Source organism: Moschus berezovskii, chromosome 26, assembly GCF_049115385.1.
Source record: "Moschus berezovskii isolate FMDL1 chromosome 26, NW_MosBer_1.0, whole genome shotgun sequence".
NCBI classification, from domain to species: domain Eukaryota; kingdom Metazoa; phylum Chordata; class Mammalia; order Artiodactyla; family Moschidae; genus Moschus; species Moschus berezovskii.
In genome coordinates, this window is record NC_142485.1 from 10483859 (window position 1) to 10511244 (window position 27386).

Here is a 27386-nt window from a genome sequence, read left to right on the forward strand (position 1 = left end):
AGGGATCAAACCTGAGCATCCCACACTGCAGGCAGATTCTTACCATCTGAGCCACCAGGGAAGCCCTAACCATATTACCGAAAACCTAAATATTTCTTTATCGAACAGTAGACATGAAATGCGTCCACAAATCATAAGTAGTATTTATTAACTGAATAGTATCAGCTTTACATCATAATAAGTTGGGGTTTGTATGTATTCTCTCATATAGCTGATATTATAAAAGCTCATGAAAGACAGATTTTTTTCATATAAATTATATTCCAAAATATTTTGTCATATAAGTGATTCAGATTGTTTTTATTTTTATCGTATTTCCTACTACACTGTCACCTCGATGGCAACAGCTATATTTTACTTAACAATTTCAAAGGGGCCTACAGAAAACTGAAAAACACTATAAATGTGTTATAAAATTAACAAAATTATTTATGTATATCTCTTTATTAATGCAAAATATTGTACTTACATAAATAAGAATGTTACATCGTGGGGCCAAAGGATAAGATAGTCCTGTTTCCATGCCAAAAATCTTTGTAATAAATCATCAGCATCTCCAGTGGTGGAAATTTGGTTTTTATCTGACCACAATTCCAAGGAGGATAATATCACAGTCAATCTGAACTGACTAAACATCTAAAAATAAGATTTATAGTGTATATATTCAAATAAAATAAATCATTACATCAAAACAGTACATAAAAAATAAAGTTTACTTGATTACATTGGATATTAACCCAAATAAAGGACTTCAAGTCATTAATTTGACACGATATAATGAAAAGGTTTTCAATGACTTTTCATAAATTTATACATGCAAAAATGTTAAAACTTACTGCATTGACAAGGCCAATAATCTGGATAATTTTCTGTGTTACAGCCATCATTTCTGATCCCATATAATCATACTGAAAAAGAAATTTTTTATGACTCTTTTAAAAATGTAAGTGACAGCAATTTTTCTTGTGTGATGAATATCTGTTGATGATAGCAAGCAGGAAAACCATAGGATTTGTGAGACGAATTAAAGCATACTAACATAAAGATAATAATATTTACCATAATGTAAACAAACAACAATAAAAAAAATCATACTTCGATGTTCAAAATAGATTCTCACTTGTTATATATTTTAAAGACACTGTCCAGCAGAAACAATTGAAATCATCAAGAGGTACTAAAATAACTTCACAGATCTGTCTGTATTATAAAGGGATTTCTTGAAGTAGATATTTTCTAAAACAGAAGAAATCAGTCATAGCACTTCCCATTGCATGCTTAGCAATTAAAGAAGAGTAAATAAATATTAAAAATAATCAACATGCTCAAATAAATCTTTAGGAAGACAGAAATCTTACTGATGTAAAGTGAAAATTATGTGGCATGAATGATTCAAAAAGGTTTGATAAAGAACAAAATGAAATAGGGTAAAGGTGAAGAGAAAGAAAACATTTTTTTATTTGAAACTGATAAATATACTTTAAAAAACTATAGTCAGTTTACAATATTATATTAGTTTCAGGTGTATGCCATGGTGAGTCAATATTTTCATAGATTATACTCCATTTAAAGTTGAAAAAGACTGTATCAATACCAATCAGCCATGAAATTATAAGACGCGGAGAGTCGGACACGACTGAGCGACTGAACTGAACTGAACTGAACCAATCACTTGTGAGAAGATGGAAGAGCAGACTGCTACAGTCACTTTTGATAATTATCAATATCCTCTAAAAGTAATTTCAGTTCAGTTCAGTTCAGTCGCTCAGTCGTGTCTGACTCTCCGCGACCCCATGAATCACAGCACGCTAGGCCTCCCTGTCCATCACCAACTCCCGGAATTCACTCAAACTCATGTCCACAGAGTCGGTGATGCCATCCAGCCATTTCATTCTCTGTCGTCCCCTTCTCCTCCCACCCCCAACCTTTCCCAGCATCAGAGTCTTTTCCAGTGAGTCAATTCGTCGCATGAGGTGGCCAAAGTATTGGAGTTTCAGCTTTAGCATCAGTCCTTCCAATGAACACCCAGGATTGATCTCCTTTAGAATGGACTGGTTGGATCTCCTTGCAGTCCAAGGGACTCTCAAGAGTCTTCTCCAGCACCACAGTTCAAAAGCATCAATTCTTAGGCGATCAGCTTTCTTCACAGTTCAACTTTCACATCCATACATGACCACGGGAAAAAACATACACTAACCTAAAGACATAACAATTTCACTCTTATCTAGATATTCAAAAGACACTATGTTTATCAAATGGATATTTTTCCAAAAAAGATATGCAAGTGACCAACAGGTACACAAGAGGTATTCAACATTACTAACCATCAGGGAAATGAAAACAAAATCCACAGTGAAATTTCACCTCACACTCGTCAGATGGCTATCATCAAAAAAACAAAAGAAAAAACAGGAGCTTACATATGCCTAAGAAATCTGTATGCAGGTCAAGAAGCAACAATTAGAACCAGACATGGAACAACAGACTGTTTCCAAATAGGGAAAGGAGTATGTCAAGGCTGTATATTGTCACCCTGATTATTTAACTTCAATGCAGAGTGCATCATGTGAAATGCTGCGCTGGATAAAGCACAAAATGGAAGATTTTTCATTTTTCATAAGATTTGCACAAGCACAAGATTTCCATTTGCACAAGCACAAGATTTCTGGGAGAAATATCAATAATCTCAGATATGCAGATAATACCACCCTTATGGCAGAAAGCGAAGAGGAACTAAAGAGCCTCTTGATGAAAGTGAAAGAGGAGAGTGGAAAAGTTGGCTTAAAACTCAACATTCGAAAAATTAAAATCACGGCATCCAGTCCCATCACTTCATGGCAAATACACGGGGCAACAATGGAAACAGTGACAGACTTTACTTTCTTTTCAAAATCAGTGCAGATGGTGACTGCAGTCATGAAATTAAAAGATGCTTGCTCCTTGGAAGAAAAGCTATGACCAACCTAGTCTGCACTTTAAAAAGCTGACATTACTTTGCCAACAAAGGTCCATCTAGTCAAAGCTATGGTTTTTCCAGTAGTCATATATGGATGTGAGGTTCGGTTCGGTTCAGTCGCTCAGTCGTGTCCGACTCTTTGCGACCCCGTGGACTGTAGCCTACCAGACTTCTCCGTCCATGGGATTCTCCAGGCAAGAATACTGGAGTGGGTTACCGTTTCCTTCTCCAGGGGATCTTCCCTACCCAGGGATTGAACCCGGGTCTCCCGCATTGGAGGCAGAAGCTTTAACCTCTGAGCCACCAGGGAAGGGACTATAAAGAACACTGAACACTGAAGAACTGATGCTTTTGAACTGTGGTGTTAGAGAAGACTCTTGAGAGTCCCTTGGGCTGCAAGGAGATCCAACCAGTCCATCCTGAAGGAGATCAGTCCTGAATACGCATTGAACGGACTGATACTGAAGCCGAAGCTCCAGCATTTTGGCCACCTGATGTGACGAACTGACTCACTGGAAAAGACCCTGATGCTGGGAAAGATTGAAGGCAGGAGGAAAAAGGGACGACAGAGGATGAGATGGTTGGATGGCATCACCAACTCAATGGACATGGGTTTGAGCAAGCTCTGGGGGTTGGTGACGGACAGGTAAGCCTGGTGCGCTGCAGTCAATGGGGTCGCAGAGTCAGACACGACTGAGAGACTGAACTGAACTGACAAATGCTGGTGAGCATGTTGAGAAAAGGAAACCCTTGTACACTGTGGGACTGTAAATTGGTAAGCATTATGGAAAACAATATAAGCGTTCCTTAAAAAATTAAAAAAGGAACTACCATATGGATGACAATCCCACTTCTCAGTACAGAGCTCAAGAAAGTGAAATCAGTATCTCATAGAAATATCTGTATTCCCATGTTTGAAACGTTATTCACAATAGCCTGGATATGAAAACAACTTGAAGTGTCCATCAACAGATGAAAGAACAGAAAAAAGTGGTATATATGTACAATGGGAGGAGGGCCTGGCAATCCACTCCAGTGTTCTTGCCTGGAGAATCCTATGGACAGGGGAGCCTGGTGGATTACAATCTATAGGGTTGCAAAGAGTAGGATAGAACTAAAGCGACTTAGTACAGTACATGTACAATGGCATAGTATTCAGTCATAAAAAGAAGGAAATTCTCTCATTTGCTACAACATGATAAATCTGGAGGGCATTGTGCTAAGTAAAATAAGCCAACCCAAGAAAGACAAACTGTGTTGTGTCACAGTATCACTAACACGTAGAATCTTAAAAAAAAAAAAAGTCCAATTTCATAGAAACGAAGAATAGAATTTTGGTTGCCAGAGGAAGTAATGGAGAAATGTAGGTCAAAGGGTACAAACCTTTCATTTATAGGTTCTGAGTATCTAATGTACGGCACAGTGACTATAGTTAATGATGTGGTATTGTTCACTTGAAAGTTGATGAGTTCTCTTAAGTGATCTTACCACAAACACACACACACACGAAACACAGTGTTAATGCTGTGAGGCAGTGAATGTGTTAATTATGTTGGTCTTGGTAAACAATCCGCAATGTACATGGTCATCAAATCTTCACATTGTACAGTTTAGCCATATGCAATCATATTTATCAATTATTCCTCAAAAAATTGGAAAAAATATTAACTCAATTGGTCAGATGGAAAATATCTATTACAGTTCAAAGAAAACACTGTGACCGGAGCACATACAGCAGGTTAAGGAGAGGGAAAGGCACGGGGGAGCCTGGTGGGCTGCCGTCTGTGGGGTCGCACAGAGTCAGACACGACTGAAGCGAGTTAGCAGCAGCAGCAGCAAGGCAGTTAGGAAGTGTGGTCAGAGACCCCAGCCTGATCTGGGATGAGAGGGCGGGTAGATAGTACTGTGCGTCCTAGGCTAGTTTGGGATCCTAATTATATACATTTGTTGTTGTTTGTTGTTTAGCCACTCAGTCCTGTCTGACTCTTCTGTGGCCCTATGGACTGTAGTCCTACCAGGCTCCTCCGTCCATGGGATTTTCCAGCCAAGAATACTGGAGTGGGCTGCCATTTCCTTCTCCAGGGGATCCAATCCACGTCTCCTGCATTGCAGGCGGATTCTTTACCACCGAGCCACGGGGGGAAGCCTCCTAACCATATCCAAGTCACACCTAAAATTAAATCTTTTTACTTGGAAAAAGTCAGAAAATTACATTATGTCTTTAAGGAAGTTTTTCATAATGCTTAAAGAGAAAAGGGAAATAAACCACAAGGTCCCACTTTATAGCACAGGGAACTGTATTCAATGTCCTGTGATAAACCATAATGGAAAAGAATACTAAAAAGGAATGCTTGACTGAGCGACTGAACTGAACTGAACTGATTGATGTGTATATAACTGATTCACTTTGCTGTACAGCAGATATTGGCACAACATTGTAAATCAATTATACGTCAATAAAAAATGAATTAATTAAAAATAAAATAAAAAATGTCTGGACTCTGAAAGATAAACTGCTCCAAATTGGCAGTTCCATGTTTTAATTTTTCTATAAACATTTAGCAAAAAAAGTGTAGCTCCTTCCCATGATCATTAGAAATATTAATTTTGAAACCTGTAAGAGAGCTAAAAATATAAAACATTTCCAACTTAATACTCAGAAATGATTAAACATTTTGGCTGATGTTCTCTAGGTGATAGCAATAAAACATTAAGCTTTAAGAAAGGAAAAAAATGGAAAAGAAGAGAGAGAGCAAGGGAAGGAGGGGAAAGTTTGACTTACCAAAGCTTTTTCCACTATAATGTGCATTTCTAGATATTGGGGCAATAGTTCTGAAAAAGTTTTTTCCTGAAAAGAGAATTTATCAAATGTTAATAAGTTTTGAATTTATTAAACACAGACAGTGACATGTAAAGGAGGCAAAAGTTATATTTATATATATATATATATAACTCTCGTGAGTTCTAAACTATAAAAAGTAATTACAAATCAGAAAATGAACTTAAAAACAAATTCCAAGTTTAAAGGAATCCCAGTGAGTCTGCTAGAGTAAGGTAGAAGTCTAGGCATTCACAATTGATACTGAATAAGAGAAAATGAATAACTCCATAACTCCAGAGCATAGGCTCTTGTCCCATTTGATACAATGTAATAATCTTTGATTGTGTCAAGTTAGTCAGCTATAAATCATCAATTTATTACATCATCATTTAGTACTCTAATGGTAATTTTTACAAGAGCTGTATATCTAACATGTTGAAATGCCATTTCATACATGGATATTTTAAAGGACCTACAATTTCTTCCTTGACCCAAGCGCACTGGTAACTAAATTTAAATGTAAGGAGGGAACAAAGATGGCATCTGTCATAAAACAGCTTTTTGTTGTTGCTGTTGTTTAGTCACTAAGTCATGTCTGACTCTGTGACTCCATGGACTACAGCCCACCAGTCTTCTCTGTCCATGGAATTCTCCAGGCAAGAATACTGGAGTGGGTTGCTGTTTCCTTCTCCGGGGGATCTCCCTGACCCAGGGATCAAACTCGTGTCTCCTGCATTGGCAGGTGAATTCTTTACCACTGAGCCACCAGCGAAGCCCCACAAAATAGCATAGCTTACTATAAAGAAACAAGCAAACAAAGAAACTGGGTTCAACTGGTAGAGCCTAGGTTTATATTTTCACAGGGAAGTAAACTATGCATGCATCTTAAATGGGTACATACTGAGATGCTGATTTCTTTTCTTGGTGTTCAAAATTACCTTCAAAAATATTTTGTATTTTGGTTGCTCTTACTGTGCCTGTATAAAAATATAAGTCACTGTTGACAACCATGGCTTCTGATTTGCAACCTGGTTGAATATAATTACAAACTATGTACACACCATAACCAATTTTCAGTATGTTTCTACACAGCAGATTTCATATTTTAATAACAGCATTTTTTCCCCATTTGCCTTTTCAAATTTATATTCTTATTTTCAAAATAATAAAACTGTATCTTTAATACCTCTGTTTTAAAGTGAACATATAGTACCATTCATCACAATGTCACATGTCATTTTCAGTAATTGAACTTCAAAATCCATTCATTTTAATGGGTTACTTTTATTCTCTTCTTTAAAATTTTTTGTTCCGTTTTTAAAAATAAGTACTGAATCATAGAATATTGCCAAAATAGATCACAGATCTCTTGTAATTCTCCCCAGTGGTTGCATCTTACAAAATTACAGTTCAGTTCAGTTCAGTTCAGTCGCTCAGTCGTGTCCGACTCTCCGCGACCCCATGAATCACAGCACGCCAGGCCTCCCTGTCCATCACCACCTCCCGGAGTACACTCAAACTCATGTCCACAGAGTCAGTGATGCCATCCAGCCATCTCATTCTTGGTCATCCCCCTCTCCTCCCGCCCCCAACCTTTCCCAGCATCAGAGTCTTTTCCAGTGAGTGAACTCGTCGCATGAGGTGGCCAAAGTATTGCAGTTTCAACTTTAGCACCATTCCCTCCAATGAACATCCAGGATTGATCTCCTTTAGAATGGACTGGTTGGATCTCCTTGCAGTCCAAGGGACTCTCAAGAGTCTTCTCCAACACCACAGTTCAAAAGCATCGATTCTTCGGCAATCAGCCTTCTTCACAGTCCAACTCTCACATCCATACATGACCACGGGAAAAACCATAGCCTTGACTAGACGGACCTTGGTTGGCAAAGTAATGTCTCTGCTTTTTAATATACTATCAAGGTTGGTCATAACTTTCCTTCCAAGGAGCAAGCGTCTTTTAATTTCATGGCTGCAATCAGCATCTGCAGTGATTTTGGAGCCCAAAAAAATAAAGTCTGACACTGTTTCCACTGTTTTTTCCATCTATTTGCCATGAAGTGATGGGATCAGATGCCATGATCTTTGTTTTCTGAATGTTGAGCTTCAAACCAACCTCTTCACTCTCCTCTTTCACTTTCATCAAGAGGCTTTTGAGTTCCTCTTCACTTTCTGCCATAAGGGTAGTGTCATCTGCATATCTGAGGTTATTGATATTTCTCCCAGCAATCTTGATTCCAGCTTGTTCTTCTTCCAGCCCAGCGTTCCTCATGATGTACTCTGCATATAAGTTAAATAAGCAAGGTGACAATATACAACCTTGACGTACACCTTTTCCTATTTGGAACCAGTCTGTTGTTCCATGTACAGTTCTGACTGTTGCTTCCTGACCTGCATACAGGTTTCTCAAGAGGCAGGTCAGGTGGTCTGGGATTCCCATCTCTTTCAGAATGTTCCACAGTTTATTGTGATCGACACAGTCAAAGGCTTTGGCATAGTCAATGAAGCAGAAATAGATGTTTTTCTGAAACTCTCTTGCTTTCTCCATGACCCAGCGGATGTTGGCAATTTGATCTCTGGTGCCTCTGCCTTTTCTAAAACCTGCTTGAACATCTGGGAAATTACAGTACATTTTCAAAACTAGGGTATTCACCTGGTATAATGCGTATGTGTATATCTCTACATCATTTTATCATGTGTATGTTTATACAACCACAACTCCAATCAAGATACAAAACTATTTTGTCACCACAAAGATTTCCCTTCTTGTACCTCTTTAAAGTCAATTGAGATTATACAGTCTGAGGAATAGAAAGAAATCAGAATCGAAAAAAATGAATAGAACCTGCTCTTTTCCTGTGGGGCATTTTCAAGCACATCAACATGAATATAACGGATGTAATAGGGAGGAGATAGATAAAAGGGCAAAAAGGATCTTCAAAGAACTAATGGCCACAATGTTCCTAAATCTCATGAAAAAAATTAATTTAAACATCCAAGAAGCTTCATGAACTCCAAGTAGGATAAACTCAAAGGGATCCCAATCAAAGACACATCATAAGAAAACTGTCATAAGGCAAAGACAAAGACTCTTGAAAGAATCAACATAGAAGGGACACATCGTGCACAAGGAATCCTCAATAAGATGACTAACATCTGATTCTTCATCAGAGATCATGGAGTCCAAAAGATAGTGAACTGAAATATCCAAAGTGATGAAAGAAAAACACCTGTCAACTAAGAATTCTGTATTCAGCCTACAAATTAAAAGTTTAATAATATACAAATGATACAGTATTTTAGAAAGACATGTCCCAGTAGTATGTAAACTTATATATCAAAATATTAAAAGCAATTTTACCAGGGCAGTGGTAACTAGTGTTTCTATATTCCAGATTTTATTCAATAACAAGCACATTTGATTGAATAAAAATGAAAAACAAGAAATATTACATAAGACAACATACAACAATAAGCTTGAAATACATTATTTCATATTTCCATGTATTTTAGATGGAATATGGATGCTTTATATACCCATGTAGAAAAAATATACCAATTGTTATATTGCTACTCAGCAGCTAAGTACTTCCTTTTCCTGATTAACACAATTCTACAGAATTTTATAGTGTGTCATGACATCAGAATTGTCTCAGTTACCTGTGAGCTTAAATGGATTGTATAGGACTGATCTTTCTGCCAAATATTGCTGTAATTTTCTGCAAACATTGGTTTATCTGGATGGTCATTTTTCACTTGATAAATTATGTGCTCAAATCTTGCTGAAGATTCCAAAGGCTCAATGCCATAGCTGATATTTTCAAACTGAAGGAATCCCCTGAATATTTAGAAAACAATGACATAAAAATCCTGCAAATAATCCCATCATCTTGCAAACGATTCCATCAGATTTATAATTCAAAATGCCATAAGAAATGAGCAACCATAGTGAGAAATGTGTTTTAAAGTCACTCTCTTTTCCTACTTTTTTTCAGCTTCCACTAGTAACTGAGGAACCACATCTGCTTCAGTTTTTCTCACATATTAAAGAACTAAATATACTGAGAAGTATTTTGTTATTTTCCATATAGCAGTCACATTCATTTAAGGTGTATTAAGGCCACGCGTGGGTTGCAAAGAGTCAGACACAACTGAGTGACTGAACTGAGCTGATCTGCTGGAAACCAAGGCATTGTTGAGAATTACAAGAATAAAAAGTTCCTGTTCTTACAGAGGTTAAAATAAGGGACAGTGGATATATAGAGTGGAGGTCTAAAAAGGTTGATATGTAGGAAAACCACATTCAGAAAATGTCAAGTTTCTGAGTCAACAAATTCTGGACATCAGGCGACGAAAAGCAAAAGGAAGGTGGGAGGAGTCTTTCTGCTCTGCTCTGGGCCTGTGTCCTCATCTGATAAACCCACCACCTTCTTCCTGCCACTTCAATGATGAAAATCATCACCCCTGCCCTTTTACCTCTGAGGTACCTTCTCATCTAGTTGTCTTACATCTGATACAAAGCACACCTACACTGAGAATATACAACTTGCGCTTCGTTAAGTAACTATTTAATGCAATTTTCCATAACTATTCCAGATAGCTGATACAAAACACACCAATAACATCCAGGGAGATGTTCTAAAGGATTTGGGTGGGGGTGGGGGTGGGGTGGCTGTGTTTGAATTTTTTTTTAACTGCATTTGTCTCTCCTCAATATCTTGAACAGATCTTCAGTTAGGATTCCCTTCAGTGATTTCACTTCAATGGTTACTGCAAAGGTCCATTTATTAATATTAAAGAGTAAGGCCATCATGAAGAAAACGTTCCAATTGGAATTCTCCTTAAATATCCCAGATTTGTGTTTTGCAGCCACTAAGTTTTAATTTAAAGTATATCCTGACTTTTCATGTATAAATAACTTCAAAGATTCTGTTGCGTGTTACTCGCTCAGTCATGTCTGACTCTTTGCGAACCCATGGATTGTAGCTCACCAGACTCCTTTGTCCATGGAGTTCTCCAGGCAAGAATACTAGAGTGGGTTGCCATTCCCTTCTCCAGGGAATCTTTCCTACCCAGGGACTGAACATGGGTCTCTGCACTGCAGGCAGATTCTTTATGTTTTGAGCCACCAGGGATAGGCTGCAGCCCGCAAGACTCCTCTGTCCATAGGATATTTTCTGGCAAGAATATTGGAGTGGGTTGCCATGCCCTCTTCCAGGGGATCTTCCCGACCCAGGGATCGAACCCACCTCTCCTGTGTCTCCTGCATTGCAGGCAGATTCTTTACCCACTGAGTTATGGGGAAGCCCCAAGATTCGGTTACCTGAGTCCAGAACAGATGCTGAGTGTCACAAGTGAATTTGGGAAACCTGCAATGTATCCTTGATAATGACAATGCATCTGAAAAACAGTACAGTGAGGCCAATAAATAAATTATTTATGCATAAAATGTATTGGCAAACATTATAAATATTCAAAACATTAAAACAGTTGAAAGTAATAAGTTTGTGTATCATAAAGATTTATTAAAAGTGGTTTTCAAGGAAAATAAATAATTGACACATTTCTTTATTTATACCAATGAGGTGCCCAGACGTGTTCTCTGGATCTGGATTTCATCCCTGTCATACATGGAATATGGAATAAACTATTTGTCTGAAACCCTCAACATGGAACAAGCATATCCCAATGATAACGGTAAGCCCACTTTAATAAAGAAATGTGTGGTAATGAATGTCTAAGACATCTGGGTCTTACCTTAAAATATGAAGACTCAGAATGCAAAGATCCAGTTTCATTATAAGTATAAACCAAAAAGTTCTGGGATACAAATGAGCTAAGGAAAACAAAAACTAAAAGTGGTTGAGTCATGAATTTACTATGAACATAAACATTAAAATAATAAAAACAAGAGTAAAATATATAGGATTCATATAAGCGTATTCTTTAATTAGAGTAATTTTAGCATGCCATCACAGTGTAAATTCACCAACCTGGCATCTCAGAAAGTTTAGGCTTTCTTAACACCAGAATAGACTTTGAGTCCTCCGTATCAGATATTTGTGTGTGTGCCTACAAATGTCTTCTTTCAACAATATTTGCTGAGTGCCAACAATCTGATAGATTCAATTCAAGGCTCTGGGGTACAGCAAAATAGAAAAGACAAAACCACAGTCTTCCTCACAGTGAGAGACACATACTGCTAGTATGTTGCTGCTGCTGCTGCTGCTAAGTCGTTTCAGTCGTGTCCAACTCCACGCAACCCCATAGACAGCAGCCCACCAGGCTCCCCTGTCCCTGGGATTCTCCAGGCAAGAACACTGGAGTGGGTTGCCATTTCCTTCTCCAATGCATGAAAGTGAGAAGTGAAAGTGAAGTCGCTCAGTTGTGTCCGACTCTTAGGGACCCCATGGAGTGCAGCCTACCAGGCTTCTCCGTCCATGGGATTTTCCAGGCAAGAGTACTGAAGTGGGGTGCCACTGCCTTCTCTAGTATGTTAGGTGACAATAAATAAGGCCTGAAGGAGATCCAACCAGTCCCTTCTAAAGGAGATCAGTCCTGGGTGTTCACTGGAGGGACTGGTGCTAAAGCTGAAACTCCAATACTTTGGCCACCTCATGTGAAGAGTTGACTTACTGGAAAAGAGTCTGATGCTGGGAGGGATTGGGGGCAGGAGGAGAAGGGGACGGCAGAGAATGAGATGGCTGGATGGCATCACCGATTCAATGGACATGAGTTTGAATGAACTCCGGGAGTTGGTGATGGACAGGGAGGCCTGGCGTGCTGTGATTCATGGGGTCGCAGAGAGTCGGACATGACTGAGTAACTGAACCGAACTGTACTGAACTGAACTGAAGGTTGGTTGCAAATGTAGACAGGATGGCAAGGAAAGGCTAAGTGATTTGATTACTGAAAAACAAGCCACTTGGATCTGCACAGATCTAAGAGGGAATGCAAATATCCTGATGCAGAGATAGGTTTTGTATCTACAAAGACCATCCAGAGGGCAAAGTACCTGTGGTGAAGTGTGGAGGGCAGACAAGAGACTATAGTAAGAGGTAGTGTCCCAGAGACGAGGAGCCACCCCTGGGAAGTTCTGAGCAGGAAGGGAACAGGATCAGACCAACATTTTAATAGAATCAGACTGAACGTGGTGTTGAAAACCTTCTGTAGGACAGATAAGCACAAAGAGATCAGCTAGGCTACAATAACTGGATGATAGGCTATTATCCAGTAAAGACATGATGGTAGCTTGAACTAGGATTATAGCAGTGGTGGAGGTCCAATTGCTGAATTATTTTAAAAAATAATTATTTATTTTTAATTGATTGATTATTACTTTAAAATATTGGTTTGATTTCTGCTGAATGTATTTTGAAGGTAGATCACATGGAATTTAGTGATCCACTGGATGTAGGGGAAAACAAAAGAAAAACATAAGACGTCACGAGTGAATCTACCATTTTTGTTCTGAGAAACTGAAGGAGTAGACGTGCCATTTACTAAAATAACTGAGGAAAAGACAAATTTTGAAAAATGACCAGAAGTATATTTTAGGCACATTAAATATGAGAATTACGGCATACTCTTGGTTATCAAATAAGGAGTCAAATACATGAATGTGGCATTCACTACAGAGAGATAAAGTAGAGATGTAAGTTTAGGAGTAATCAATACACAGGAGCAGATGAAAGAACCAGGTGACCGTGTATTGCTAGGAAAAAAAGGGGGGGTTAAGAATAGCATCACGGAGTACTCCTGAGAGAGATGAGGTGGAATCAGAAAACAAACAAAACAAAACCTGAGATAGACTGACTACAACGATAAAAGACAAACCAAGAGACTTGCTGTGTCCTGGAAGCCAAATGAAGAAACTGTTATAAGGAGGAGATGCTGCTCAGCTCTACAAAATGCCACTGACTGATCAAGAAAAATGAAGAACAGAAAGTAACTGGTGTTTAGAAACATGAGGATCATTGATGATCTTACCAAAGAATATTTTTTAATAGAATGGTAGTGACCCTAAAGACCACCATGAGTTTAATGATCATGAGTGAGATGAGAATAGTCATGAATTAAATAAGGAAAATTTTCTCAAGCCTTACTCAACCACAAAAATGCAGGCAGACAAAATAGAGTTGTTAAAAATACATATTTTCAAAGATGTAGGCACAGAAAGGGCTATTTGAGTATACAAAATGTTGAAAAACACAGATTGAGACAGAAAATAGATTGCTTGTTTTCCAGAGTAGTGGCTGATAACAGGGATTAAATGTGAAATGGTATGACGGTCTTATGTGGAGAACGAAATGTTTTAAAATGGATTTATGGTTGAAAATCGTGATACTATATTAAACTTATATAATTATACACTTGAGAGTTTTATGATTATATGTATATACACATAATTTATCAAATAAAGTTGTTAAAAATAAATATATAATTAAAACCTCCACACAAAGTACGCCACTAGTTCAATTTTCTTCCAATAACCACATGATATATACACGTGTGACTGCATATTGGATATACTTGATACATAACTTGCAGTTCTTGAGTTCATGGATTAAAATGCTTACTTATTTATGCATAGCTTTATTTGAAAATAACAAGCTGGAAAATAAAAATTCAAAGTTCATGTAGACTTAATATTCAGGAACTAATGAATCCAAAACCGAAAAACTAATTAAACAGCCTACATTTTGCTGCATGCTTAAATTTAAATAGTGTACAAAAACATTTTTCAAAAAAGTAAATTCTAAGCTTTAAGGGAAAATCATTTCTTACTGTTTTCTGAGATGCAGAGTGTATGGTTTGTTATCAATGTTAATGACATAAGTCACCTAAAATAAAGCAAATAAAGGTAATTAAGTAAATCAGAAATACATAAAAGAGTATTTTTCACTAAAGTCAAAAAAGACTCACTCAATCCATTTTTAAAAATCCTTCAGAATTTATTGTTCTAGCTAACAAGAATTTTAAATTTTTTTAATAAATTCAGGATAAGGGCAATAAATATAGGGAATGGCTTTTGAAAAGAAGAGATGAAAGCTATATTTTGAAGATATATAACTTTACTATGTATTAATACTAGATTTTACTGTTTATGTTTATAAAAAATATACTCATCCTTAGCCAAAATGAATGAGGTACGACTGTAGGCTTACACGCTACACCAAATACAATTAAACAATAACATGTTTATAAATACATAAATACACACTCTCAAACACTAGAGCCGCTTTGCAACGCTTCACATATAAGTTAAAGACAGACCTGAGAGAAGGGAGCAAGGGAAGAGTGCTGGGGCTCCAGCAATACGAGCTGTGAGGCTACAGGGACTAAGCTGTAATGGTCCTCATCACCTTGATGGGAAGGGGTCCATGAGCAGATGTACACAGTACACAGTACGGCAGCCTGCTTTTAAAGCATCATCCGGAGGGTGAGAGAGTGTCTAGCAAAACATGTTTTATATAAAAGAACGATACAGGCACAAAATCCAATCTTTGTCCTTTAACAAAATATCATCCTCAGAGGTACCTCCGTCTACTGGGCTATATCCTATTGGATAGAAGGAAGCCACAGGTTTTTCCCATGCTCAGAGGTGGAGCTTCTTCAACGGTCTGAACACTAGATGGTAGGAACCACTTTGTGAATTTAGGATCTGTCCAACACCGTAGGCAAAGAACAACTGGGGAGCTGAGGAATAAAACACACAGCTCACATAGTGCTGGGAGACATTCAAGGTCTGACCAACCAGAGGAGAAAAATGTCACTGAACACACTCACGCCATCCAGTAACGATCACAGAAGGGTCAAATTTTAATGTTAAGGAGAAACTAACCTAGAAACCTAGAAACTAGAGTCAGGGTTACTCGAGACATTCATCCTAAAGACATTGTGGTTTAGTCGCTCAGTCGAGTCTCATTCTTTGCGACCCCATAGACGGTAGCCCGCTAGGCTTCTCTGTCCATGGGATTTCCCAGGCAAGACTACTAGAACTGTTTTCTATTTCCTTCTAGAGGGTATCTTCCCAACCCAGGTATCAAACCCGAGTCTCCTGCATTGCAAGCAGATTCTTTACCACTGAGCCACCAAGGAAGCCCTGCCAAAGACATTACAAGCACGACATTTTCCATCTGGTTCATAGGTAACCTAACTGCCTGCCAAAGCAAAGTATAATACATTTTAAAGGAAACTCACAAAGTCAAGTAATCAACCAAATAAAATTAGCAGGGTTAATCCAATCAAAAATAAATATACCCAGCAACATGAAATAAGCCTGATGACAGGATAAGAGGCTCTGGTCTTATCTTCCTCCCACAGATATATCAAATATAAGCTTGGCATGGGTCAATTGCCTCTGAGAGATATCCAGAAATTAGCAGAGTGGCTCCTCAATACTGAGAAAATATCCACCACGCAAAAGGGCAGGAAAGGCTGAAACACACACACACACACCATAAACCCAGCCCTGGCAAAATACCTTCCAATCAGGAGAGAAGCCCCGATTCTCAGTATCTCCCTCAGCACCAAAACGTTTGGACCAGGCATCCAGCAGCACAACTTTTTTTTTTTTTTAACTTTTTATTTTATATTGGAGTATAGCCAATTAGGGCTTCCCTGGTGGTTCAGATGGCAAAGAATCCGCCTGCAGTACAGGAGACCCAGGTTTGATCCATGGGTCAGGAAGATCCCCTAGAAAAGGCAATGGCAATCAACGCCAGGATTCTTGCCTGGGAAATCCCATGGACAGAGGAGGCTGGCAGGCTACAGCCCATGGGGTTGCAAAGAGTCAGACGCAACAAGCAACAAAGCAGGCATAGCCGATTAACAATGTTGTGATAATTTCAGGTGGACAGCAAAGGGATTCAGCCTTATTCTAGTAAAGGCCATGGTTTTTCCCGTGGTCATGTATGGATGTGAGAGTTCGACTGTGAAGAAAGCTGATCGCCGAAGAATTGATGCCTTTGAACTGTGCTGCTTGAGAAGACTCTTGAGAGTCCCTTGGACTGCAAGGAGATCCAACCAGTCCATTCTAAAGGAGATCAGTCCTGGGTGTTCATTGGAGGGACTGATGCTAAAGCTGAAATTCCAATACTTTGGCCACCTCATGCGACGAGTTGACTCACTGGAAAAGAGTCTGATGCTAGGAGGGATTGGGAGCAGGAGGAGACGGGGACGACAGAGAATGAGATGGCTAGATGGCATCACCGACTCAATGGACATGAGTTTGAGTGAACTCCGGGAGTTGGTGATGGACAGGGAAGCCTGGCGTGCTGTGATTCATGGGGTCGCAAAGAGTCGGACACGACTGAGCGACTGAACTGAACTGAACTGAACTGAATACATGTATCATTTCTCCCCCAAACTCACCTGCCGTCCAGGTTGCCACAGAACATTAAGCAGAGTTCCCTCTGCTATACAGTAAGTCCTTGTTGGTTATCCATTTTAAATATAGCAGTGTGTACATGCCCATCCCAAACTCCCTAACTATCCCTTCCCCTCATCCTTATCCCTGACAGCCGTACAATCATTCTCTAAGTCTGTGAGTCTCTTTCTGTTTTGTAAGTTCATTTGTATCATTTCTCCTTAGATTCCACAGATAAGGCGTGTCATACGATGTTTCTTCTCTGTCTGACTTCTCTCAGTATGACAATCTCTAGGTCCACTCAGCAACACAGCTTTTAAGGCTGCCACCCAAGGGACTGGCTTCCAAGTAGCCTAGTTCAGAGAGCCACTGGGACTTGGCATCCATGAGTCTCCCATTAAACAAAGAAGCAGATTTTTCTTGTGTCCATGAGCACGTCTCATGGTTATTCCCAGGTGCATTATAGCTGGGGCAGGCCAAAGCACCCAGCTCTCATTTTCTTCCTGGAAGGGGTGTGACTACCCGCATTCTCAGCTGCAGCTTGAAGGTCTAACTTCGAATCAGACTACACATGTGCGCTATTAAGGATACCACACTGAAAGGGCTGGTGGACACTTCCCTTGACTACCCTCCCCCGCTCTTTGTTCAATTCAACAAGCAAAGCAAGTCTCCAGTTTCTTCCTAATAGGAGCTTCTCTATACAATGAGAATCTCTCTCTCTCTTTTTTTTAATTGAAATATACTGATGTCCCTGGTGGTTCAGCGGTAAAGAATCCACCTGCAATGCAGGAGACCCGAGTTTGATCCCTGGGTTGGGAAGATCCCCTGAAGAAGGAAATGGCAACCCACTCCAGTATTCTTGCCTGGAGAATCCCATGGACAGAGGAGCCTACAGGGAGGCTAGTACATGGGCTCGCAAAGACTCAGACACAACTGAGTGACACACACACACACACACACACACACACACACACACTAACGTATAATATTATATGTTACGGATGTATAATATAGCAATTCACAATTTTTGAAGTCTATATTCCATTTCTACTTAGAAAATATTGGCGATGCCACCTCAACTTTTAAGGCTGCCATCTGAAGGTTTGGATCCCATATCACCCAACTCTGAAATCTGACAGGGTCAGCATTTATAGGTTCCGAGAGTTCTTCTTAAGAGATGTTTTTACACAAACGCAAGCACATCCCAGGACTATCTTCCTGGGCTCAAGGCAGACGGGACGGGAAAAAACGTAAAAGTCCCAGCTTCTCTGTGGAAAGGGTTTGAGTGCATACTTCCCAGACTGCTGCCTGGGGGCTGAGCTTCTAAATAACTTGTACTTGGCAGCTGACTGGGTACCTAATTAGTCATCATCTGAGAACTTGGACAGATGTGAAGGCATTCCCTCCACTTTCTTGCTCTGATTCATCCCAATGATCATTATAAAACTAACTCTCCAGCTTCTCCCTCAATGGAATTTGTCCACACAAATTGCCCCACCTTATGCAGATTCACTGGGGGAACTGGCTAGGAAATCACCTAGTTACGGGAGCTTGCCTTAAGCAGAGAAAACAAAAGGGGTGAAAGAAGTAACATTGTCTCTGCAGATGACATGATCACATGGACAGAAAACCCTAAAGACGATGCCAAAAGCGATCCGAATTAATACATGAATTCAGAAAAGTTTTACGACACAAGGCCAAAATACAAAAATCAGTGTTGTTTATATATACTTAACAATGAAGGCAATGGCAAGCCACTCCAGTACTCTTGCCTAGAAAATCCCATGGATGGAGGAGCCTGGTAGGCTGCAGTCCGTGGGGTCTCTAAGGGTCGGACACGACTGAGTGACTTCACTTTCACTTTTCACTTTCACACTTTGGAGAAGGAAATGGCAACCCACTCCAGTGTTCTTGCCTGGAGAATCCCAGGGACGGGGGAGCCTGGTGGGCTGCCGTCTATGGGGTCACACAGAGTCGGACATGACTGAAGTGACTTAGCAGCAGCAGCAGCAGCAGCAACAATGAACTACTAGAAAGAAAAAGAGGAAACCAATCCCATTTACAATAAGAACAAAAGAATAAAATATTTAAGGATAAATTTAACCAAGGAGATGGAAAACCTCTGAAAATCACTGAAAACTAAAAAGCAATCATGAATAAAATTAGAGAAGACACAGATAAATAATCTATGTCTATGAGTTGAAGGGAATAATATGTTTCCATACCACTCAAAGTGATCTATAGAGTCCAGGCATCCTTATCAAAATTCCAATGTTATTTTTCACAGAAATAGAGAAAACAATCCTAAAACAGAACATTAATAGCTATAACAATCTTGAAGAAGAAAAGCAAAGCCAGAGACATCACACTCTGTGATTTCAAACAATATTACAAGGCTGTAGTAAGACTCATCAAAAAAAATAGAAAGAGGGCCTAAATTAATAAAATCAGAAATGAAAAAGAAGTTATAACTGACACCACAGAAATATAGATGACCATAAGAGACTATTGGCGTTGCTGAGTCGCTAAGTCATGTCACTCTGTTTTGCTCCTCAGTCCATGGGATTTCCCGGGAGAGAATACTGGAGTGGGTTATTATCGACACAGGGATCGAACACGTGTCTTGCATTGGCAGGCGGTTCTTTACCCCTGAGCCACCAGGGAAGACCATGAGAGAATATTAACAGCTGTAAGTCAAGAAAATGGACAACCTAGATGAAATGGATAAATTCTTAAAAAGGTACAAATCCCAAGGCTGAACCAGGAAAAAATAGAAAATATGAAGAGGCCAATTACCAGTAATGAAACATACATAGATTTCAAAACATGTAGACAGACATGGCACATTTCACATCCTGCATCGTTGCTATATACTTTGAGATAACTGAAGTAAACAACTTGAAGTCTAAAGTGGTCATGCAATGACAATATACATACAAATGGAAGTAAATCAGAAAAAAACCCCAACAAGCTTATATGCAAATATTTTTTCAACAGTAGGTAGTTTACTTTTAACAGAAAAAGATTCATAAATTAAAGTTGTGACTCCATGTCCTAAAACTGATAACTCTGACTACCTTAACATCTGTAATCCTCTTTCTCATATACATATATGCACAAAAATATATATAAAATATTTCAAAAGGTTAATGTGAGAATTAAATGAGTAGTATATGAAAAAAATTTTCTCTAAAGGAAATTATTTTATTATGATTTTCAAGTACAATTTAATATGTTTAGTTTTTCCTATAATTTTTCAGTAGTAGAACATAATCATCGGAGAAGGCAATGGCAAGCCACTCCAGTACTCTTGCCTAGAAAATCCCATGGATGGAGGAGCCTGGTAGGCTGCAGTCCGTGGGGTCGCTAAGGGTCGGACACGACTGAGCGACTTCACTTTCACTTTTCACTTTCCACTTTCACACATTGGAGAAGGAAATGGCAACCCACTCCAGTGTTCTTGCCTGGAGAATCCCAGGGACGGGGGAGCCTGGTGGGCTTCCATCTAAGGGGTCACACAGAGTCGGACACGACTGAAGTGACTCAGCAGCAGCAGCAGAACATAATCATGATACATTCCAACACTGTATGTCAAAATAGAGTTATTGGAGTCTTAATTCTTTTTTTACTTACTCATTTAAAAAATTGTTCCTTCAAACTGAAAGCATTTTCTCAGGGTTTCTATATATTGACCCCATTTCTTAACCACATGGAAATCTAAACCCTTGTATTATGACTTCTAGTTTCTGGTCTGCAATCAAACAGTATAACTATGCCAATTTGAAGTGTTTTAATCAGGAAAATATTCAAGATGGAATGTCTTCAATTTAATCAGTTTTTAGTAGCAGTGCGCATTTTTCAAATTCTTTTTCCAATTAATATTTACTGACATGCTTTCACTGACATTAAATATGATATCACTTTAAACTTCAAGTTGTTTACTTCAGTTATTTAAATATTATCACATTTCAGGCAAATGTGATATTATAATTTTCCCTTTCTTTGGCTATTATTTCTAATAAGTCTGATGCTTCTGGGTCAAATTCACAGGTCTAAATCTTGCTCAAAACCATTTTTTCTGTCACTTTAACTGTGGCCATTAATAATGTTTTCTTTCTGTAAATTGCAGTCTGAACCATTGTCACACTTAATTTGTGTTGTTTGTTTCTACCAGTATGACTCATCAGTAGCATTTACTATTTCTTGAAAATTGTGAACAAGTGCTTCAGAAGAGCCTGGGAGATGAATGAAGGGCCCAGGAATTAGCAATAAAAACATGTGGCTTTGCAAGCGAATACAAAGCAGTATGATCTGATTCCATGCGAAGGTAAATAAAAATAGTCTTAAACTTTTAAATTATAAAACTGACACTCTTTAACTTTTTATTTTATATTGCAGCATAGCCAATTAACAAAGTTGTGAGAGTTTCATGATGGACAGCAAAGGGACTCAGTCATATATATATACCTGTATCCATTCTCCCCCAAACTCCCCTCCCATCCAGGCTGCCACAAAATATTGAGCAGAGTTTCCTGTGCCATACATACTGCAGGTCCTTGATGGTTAGCCATTTTAAATAGGGCAGTGTGTACATGTCCATCCCACATTCCTGAATTATTCCTTCACTCCATCTTTAAAAGTAATATTCTTGATCATTTACCTGCTTCTCCCAATCTTCACTCTCATTTGACCTTATCTTCTGTGGAACTGTGACATACAGGAACATTCCCTCAGAATCTGTAATAAGAAAATGGGATTTTTTTTTGCAACAGTTCTCTAAGCATGGATTCTTAAGCTTTGAGTCCATGGTGGGGTCTACGTGTGTCCACCCTCCTTCTTGGTCCACAGATTTCAACAGATTTTCAATGGCACGCTGAAAATGACTAGGAAACAAACAAATGAACAGAGAACAGACCCAATGCTTCAGGACCATCCTGTTGGCTTCCAGAACCACGTTGAAGCCTTCCCCTCGGGTCTCTGAGGAATAAAGTCAGGGCAGTACCGAACCTGGTTAAGTCTTCTGGCTACAGAGTGGATAACCCTGAGAGACCTTCAGCGGCTGAGACACTGCATCCTTGGCTAAAATTTCCCATCCCCTGTCCTGGTCCAGGGGTGGCTGGGGGTGGGAGGAAGGCACCATCAAAAAATCCCAGGAAGGGGCGGCAGGTATCCTAGAGCTACAGAAATTGCTCCCCAGGAAGATCCCAGCTCTGCTCAGTACCCAGAGAGGGAGAACGAAGTTGAGGCTCCGCAGTCTTACCCTGGCTGGCGAGCAGCCCTCCAAACGCCGCAAGCAGTGCGGGGAGTAGGAACATGGCTGGGTCGGGGCGCAGGAAGCAGAGCCAGGCGAGAGACCGTTGGGGCTCGCTGGGGCTCGCGGGCAGAAGCCCTCCGGAGTACAGCATGCTGCCCCGAGCCCTGGGGGGTGATGACCAGGGCCTCGAATTAGCTTTCAGCTGCACTGGCTCATCCTTGGGCATCCCGAGTGACCGGGCGCACAGGGACGAACGGAGGAACCGCAGAAAAAAGCTTGCACCTGTGCACAGCGGCTCTGTGATAACTGCGTGGACACCCTTCAAACCCTGCAGTAGGGATTAAGGGGGTCCGTGGGGTTGCAGAGTCAGACACGACTGAAGCGAATTAGCACGCACGCTCTTCTGGGGAAGTTCCTGGTAATTTCCATTCTCCACGTGATGCTTTTCTAACAACGTTTACTTGCTATGTTGGGAGAGAAAGAGGAAACTAGCAATATTAACTTTTTTTTTTACAAGAAATTCACTTCTTCAGTCGTGCTACTGCCGACTTCATAATCTTTTTAAAAAACTCTTTTCAGACAAGGAAAAATCAAGAATATGGAACTTGACCCTGGATACGACAATAGAAAGCACTTTTCTTCAACTTTGTCCCTATTCTTAAATAAAATGTTAGGTTATACTCTGCTGAGAAAAGGGAAAGGAAACTTTGAAATGGAATCTAAGTGTGGTTTGTTAAAATTCCTTTTCAGTTCATTTCAGTCCCTCAGTCGTGTCCGACTCTTTGTGACCCCATGAATCACAGCACGCCAGGCCTCCCTGTCCATCACCAACTCCCGGAATTCATTCAGACTCATATCCATCGAGTTGGTGATGCCATCCAGCCATCTCATTCTCTGTCGTCCCCTTCTCCTCCTGCCTCCAATCCCTCCCAGCATCAGAGTCTTTTCCAATGAGTCAACTCTTCGCATGAGGTAGCCAAAGTATTGGAGCTTCAGCTTTAGCATCAGTCCTTCCAATGAATACCCAGGACTGATCTCCTTTGGAGGACTGGTTGGATCTCCTTGCAGTCCAAGGGACTCTCAAGAGTCTTCTCCAACACCGCAGTTCAAAGGCATCAATTCTTCGGCGCTCAGCTTTCTTCACAGTCCAACTCTCACATCCATACATGACCACGGGAAAAACCATAGTATTGACTAGACGGACCTTGGTTGGCAAAGTAATGTCTCTGCTTTTTAATATGCTATCTAGGTTGGTCATAACTTTCCTTCCAAGAAGTAAGTGTCTTTTAATTTCATGGCTGCAGTCACCATCTGCAGTGATTTTGGAGCCCAAAAAAATAAAGTCAACCACTGTTTCCACTGTTTCCTCATCTATTTGCCATGAAGTGATGGGACCGGATGCCATGATCTTAGTTTTTTGAATGTTGAGCTTCAAGCCAACTTTTTCACTCTCCTCTTTCACTTTCATCAAGAGGCCTCTTAGTTCCTCTTCACTTTCTGCCATAAGGGTGGTGTCATCTGCATATCTGAGGTTATTGATATTTCTCCTGGCAATCTTGATTCCAGCTTGTACTTCTTCCAGCCCAGCGTTCCTCATGATATACTCTGCATAGAGGTTAAATAAACAGAGTGACAATATACAACCTTGACGTACTCCTTTTCCTATTTGGAACCAGTCTGTTGTTCCATGTCCAGTTCTAACTGTTGCTTCCTGAGCTGCGTACAGGTTTCTCAAGAGTCAGGTCAGGTGGTCTGGTATTCCCATCTCTTTTAGAATTGTCCACAGTATATTAATGCTCAGGGTTATGGTCCTGCGTTGCTGGTGAATTAGCGTGGTATGTCTTATTCTGGAAATTCTTGGCTCTTGGGCAGACCTTGGTTTCAGTGTAGCATTTATGGAGGCTTTTGGATGAGCTCTTGTTGATTAATGTTCCCTGGAGTCTGGAGTTTTCTGGTGTCCTAAAGTTTTGGATTTAAGCCTCCTGCCTCTGGTTTTCAGTCTTATTCTTACAGTAGCCTTAAGATGTCTCCATCCATACTGCACCGATGATAAAATATCTAGGTTAATGGAGAAAAGATTCTCCACAGTGAGGGACACCCAGAGAGGTTCACAGAGTTATAACAGCAAACAAAGCAACTGACAAAGAATTAATCTCAAAAATATATAAGCAGCTCTTCCAGCTCAATTCCAGAAAAATAAATGACTCAATCAAAAAATGGCCAAAGAACTAGACAGACATTTCTCCAAGGAAGATATACAGATGCCTACGAAACATATGAAAATATTCTCAATATCACTCATTATCAGTTCAGTTCATTTCAGTCGCTCAGTCGTGTCTGACTCTTTGCGACCCCATGAATCACAGCACGCCAGGCCTCCCTGTCCATCACCAACTCCCGGAGTTCACTCAAACTCATGTCCATTGAGTCGGTGATGCCATCCAGCCATCTCATTCTCTGTCGTCCCCCATCTCCTCCCGCCCCCAATCCTTCCCAATATCAGAGTCTTTACCAGTGAGTCAACTCGTCGCATGAGGTGGCCAAAGTATTGGAGTTTCAGCTTTAACATCAGTCCTTCCAATGAACACCCAGGATTGATCTCCTCCTGAATGGACTGGTTGGATCTCCTTGCAGTCCAAGGGACTCTCAAGAGTCTTCTCCAGCATCACTCATTATCAGAGAAATGTAAATCAAACTTACAATGAGGTACCATCTCATGCCAGTCAGAATGGCTGCTATCAAAATGTCTACAAATGATAAATGCTGGAGAGGGTGTGGAGAAAAGGAAACCATCTTACACTGTTGGTGGGAATGCAAACTAGTACAGCCACTATGGAGAACAGTGTGGAAATTCCTTAAAAAACTGGAAATAGAACTGCCATACAACCCAGCAATCTCACTGCTTGCATACACACCAAGGAAACCAGAATTGAGAGAGACACATGCACACCAGTGTTCATCGCAGCACTATTTACAATAACTAGGACATGGAAGCCACCTAGATGTCCATCGGCAGAAAAATGGATAAGAAAGCTGTGGTATGTATATGCAATGGAATATTACTCAGCCATTAAAAAGAACACAGTTGAATCAGTTCTAATGAGGTGGATGAAACTGGAGCTTATTATACAGAGTGAAAGTCAGAAAGAAAAACATCAATACAGTATATTAATGCAGATATATGGAATTTATAAAGATGATAACGATGACCCTATATATGAGACAGCAAAAGAGACACAGATATAAAGAACAAACTTTTGGACTCTGTGGGAGAAGGCAAGGGTGTGATGATTTGAGAGAATACCTTTGAAACATGTATATTACCATATATGAAATAGATGACCTGTCCAAGTTCAATGCATGAAAAAGGACATTCAGAGCCAGTACACTAGGACAACCAAGAAGGATGGGATGGGGAGTGAGGTGGGAGGGGCTCAGGACTGGGGGACACACGTATGCCTGAGGCTGATTCATGTCAATGTATGGCAAAAGCCACCACAATACTGTAAAGTAATTAGCCTCCATTAAAATAAAGAAATAAATAAAGAAAAAAGTACATTGGCCAGAAAAATATTAGCCTATTCTGCACGTTTCACTAATATAGTATCAGTTTTCACTTTTGTTGTAATGTCTTTCATAAAGCATATTTATTTAATATTTAGAATATTTCTATATATCTTAAAATTAGAATTTATTTTTGCCTAACTATGCAAGTTACTGGAATTTAATATGTTAAGATTGATTATGCTGCTTTAGTATAGTGACTTCCTGATTATCCATAACCTGGTCAAATTTTTTAAGTTGTTGAAAGCATGATACATATGAAAATGTTGTTCTTGGTACAACTAAAAATCTCTGTTGTCAGTCAAGTAATGAAGTGGGGAAATTATATTTATTATTTAAATGCCTTCCTATATTCATGTGATTGATATTAACTGCTCATTTTTAATGAATATGACTTATGGGCATCCACATCATTTGTATTTAATTCAATCATTATTTTTATATGCACATTGAGAATCTGAAACTAGGTCAATATCAAAATAACTATGACAACATCCCTGTCTCCCAGTACATCAGAGGCCAACAGAAAGTGGATATGGATAAGAGATGTCTTGGATAGAAAGGAAAATTTCTTCCTTAGGGGGATGTTCCAAATTCCCCAGGCATTCTGTTAAGATAATTTTGTTTTCTTTATAGATGTCAAATGAAGTTTAAAAGTGGATGTGAATTTGAGATCTCAGCCACAGAGTGACTTATATGGTTATTAGTGTATTTTATAACTGTAGTCTTAATTTAAAATCATCAACAAAATTTAGTGAAAAATAGTGATGAATTTTTCTGTTAGAATGATTTCTTGTAATAGTCTGGTTGTGGTGGTATTGAAACAAGAAGACCTGGAAGCAATAAATTCATTAAGGGGAATTTTACATAGTTTGGGAAAAAATAATCTACATACTCAGGATTAGAGGGTGGAAAGAGAAACTAAACAATTAAAGATACCTCATATATTTAGGCAGAAGGTAGGTTTGTTGAATAATTTGATATGAAGGTTAACATGAAGGTTGATGAAATTGTTAAGTTGATTTAAGCCACTGTGATGAGAGGGGCACCAATTTTAGGAGAAGCAGATTTGAAAAGGGAATGGGAGTTAATGAGTTCAGTTTAAATATATGTTGACCTGGAGGTGGTTGTGGAATAGCAGGTATATGTACTGAATGGGTAGTTAGAAATAAGAGTCTGGTGCCCCAGAGTTTGAGGTGAAATATATAGATTTATGAAGACATAAAAAAAGGAAATTCCAAGGAAAAATAGTGAATAAGATCAACTAAGAGATGCATATGGGAGAAAAAGACAATTCAAAATAGAATTGAGGGCAACACAAATTATCTGGGGATTAGGAGAAAAGAATTCAAATAGAAAATAAAACTGAAGTGTATGGTAAATAGAAGATTGTATAGTTATACTGATAAAAATGAAATAGAAA

At 39.4% G+C, this 27386-nt stretch overlaps 1 protein-coding gene across 1 annotated transcript in view; it reads right to left on the bottom strand.

The window, feature by feature from the left end:
* ADAM18 (ADAM metallopeptidase domain 18) overlaps window positions 1-22460 on the bottom strand; it is a 97417-nt gene extending 74957 nt beyond the window's left edge. The window contains exons 1-9 of the mRNA XM_088832682.1: window positions 22406-22460; window positions 21806-21882; window positions 14562-14617; window positions 11532-11610; window positions 11098-11174; window positions 9435-9612; window positions 5739-5804; window positions 837-908; window positions 470-636 (exon numbers count right to left, since the gene is read on the bottom strand). Of these exons, the coding sequence (XP_088688808.1) occupies window positions 470-636; window positions 837-908; window positions 5739-5804; window positions 9435-9612; window positions 11098-11174; window positions 11532-11610; window positions 14562-14617; window positions 21806-21882; window positions 22406-22460 (827 nt within the window). The remainder of the gene's footprint in view (window positions 1-469; window positions 637-836; window positions 909-5738; window positions 5805-9434; window positions 9613-11097; window positions 11175-11531; window positions 11611-14561; window positions 14618-21805; window positions 21883-22405) is intronic.
* Window positions 22461-27386: the final 4926 nt, after the last annotated feature.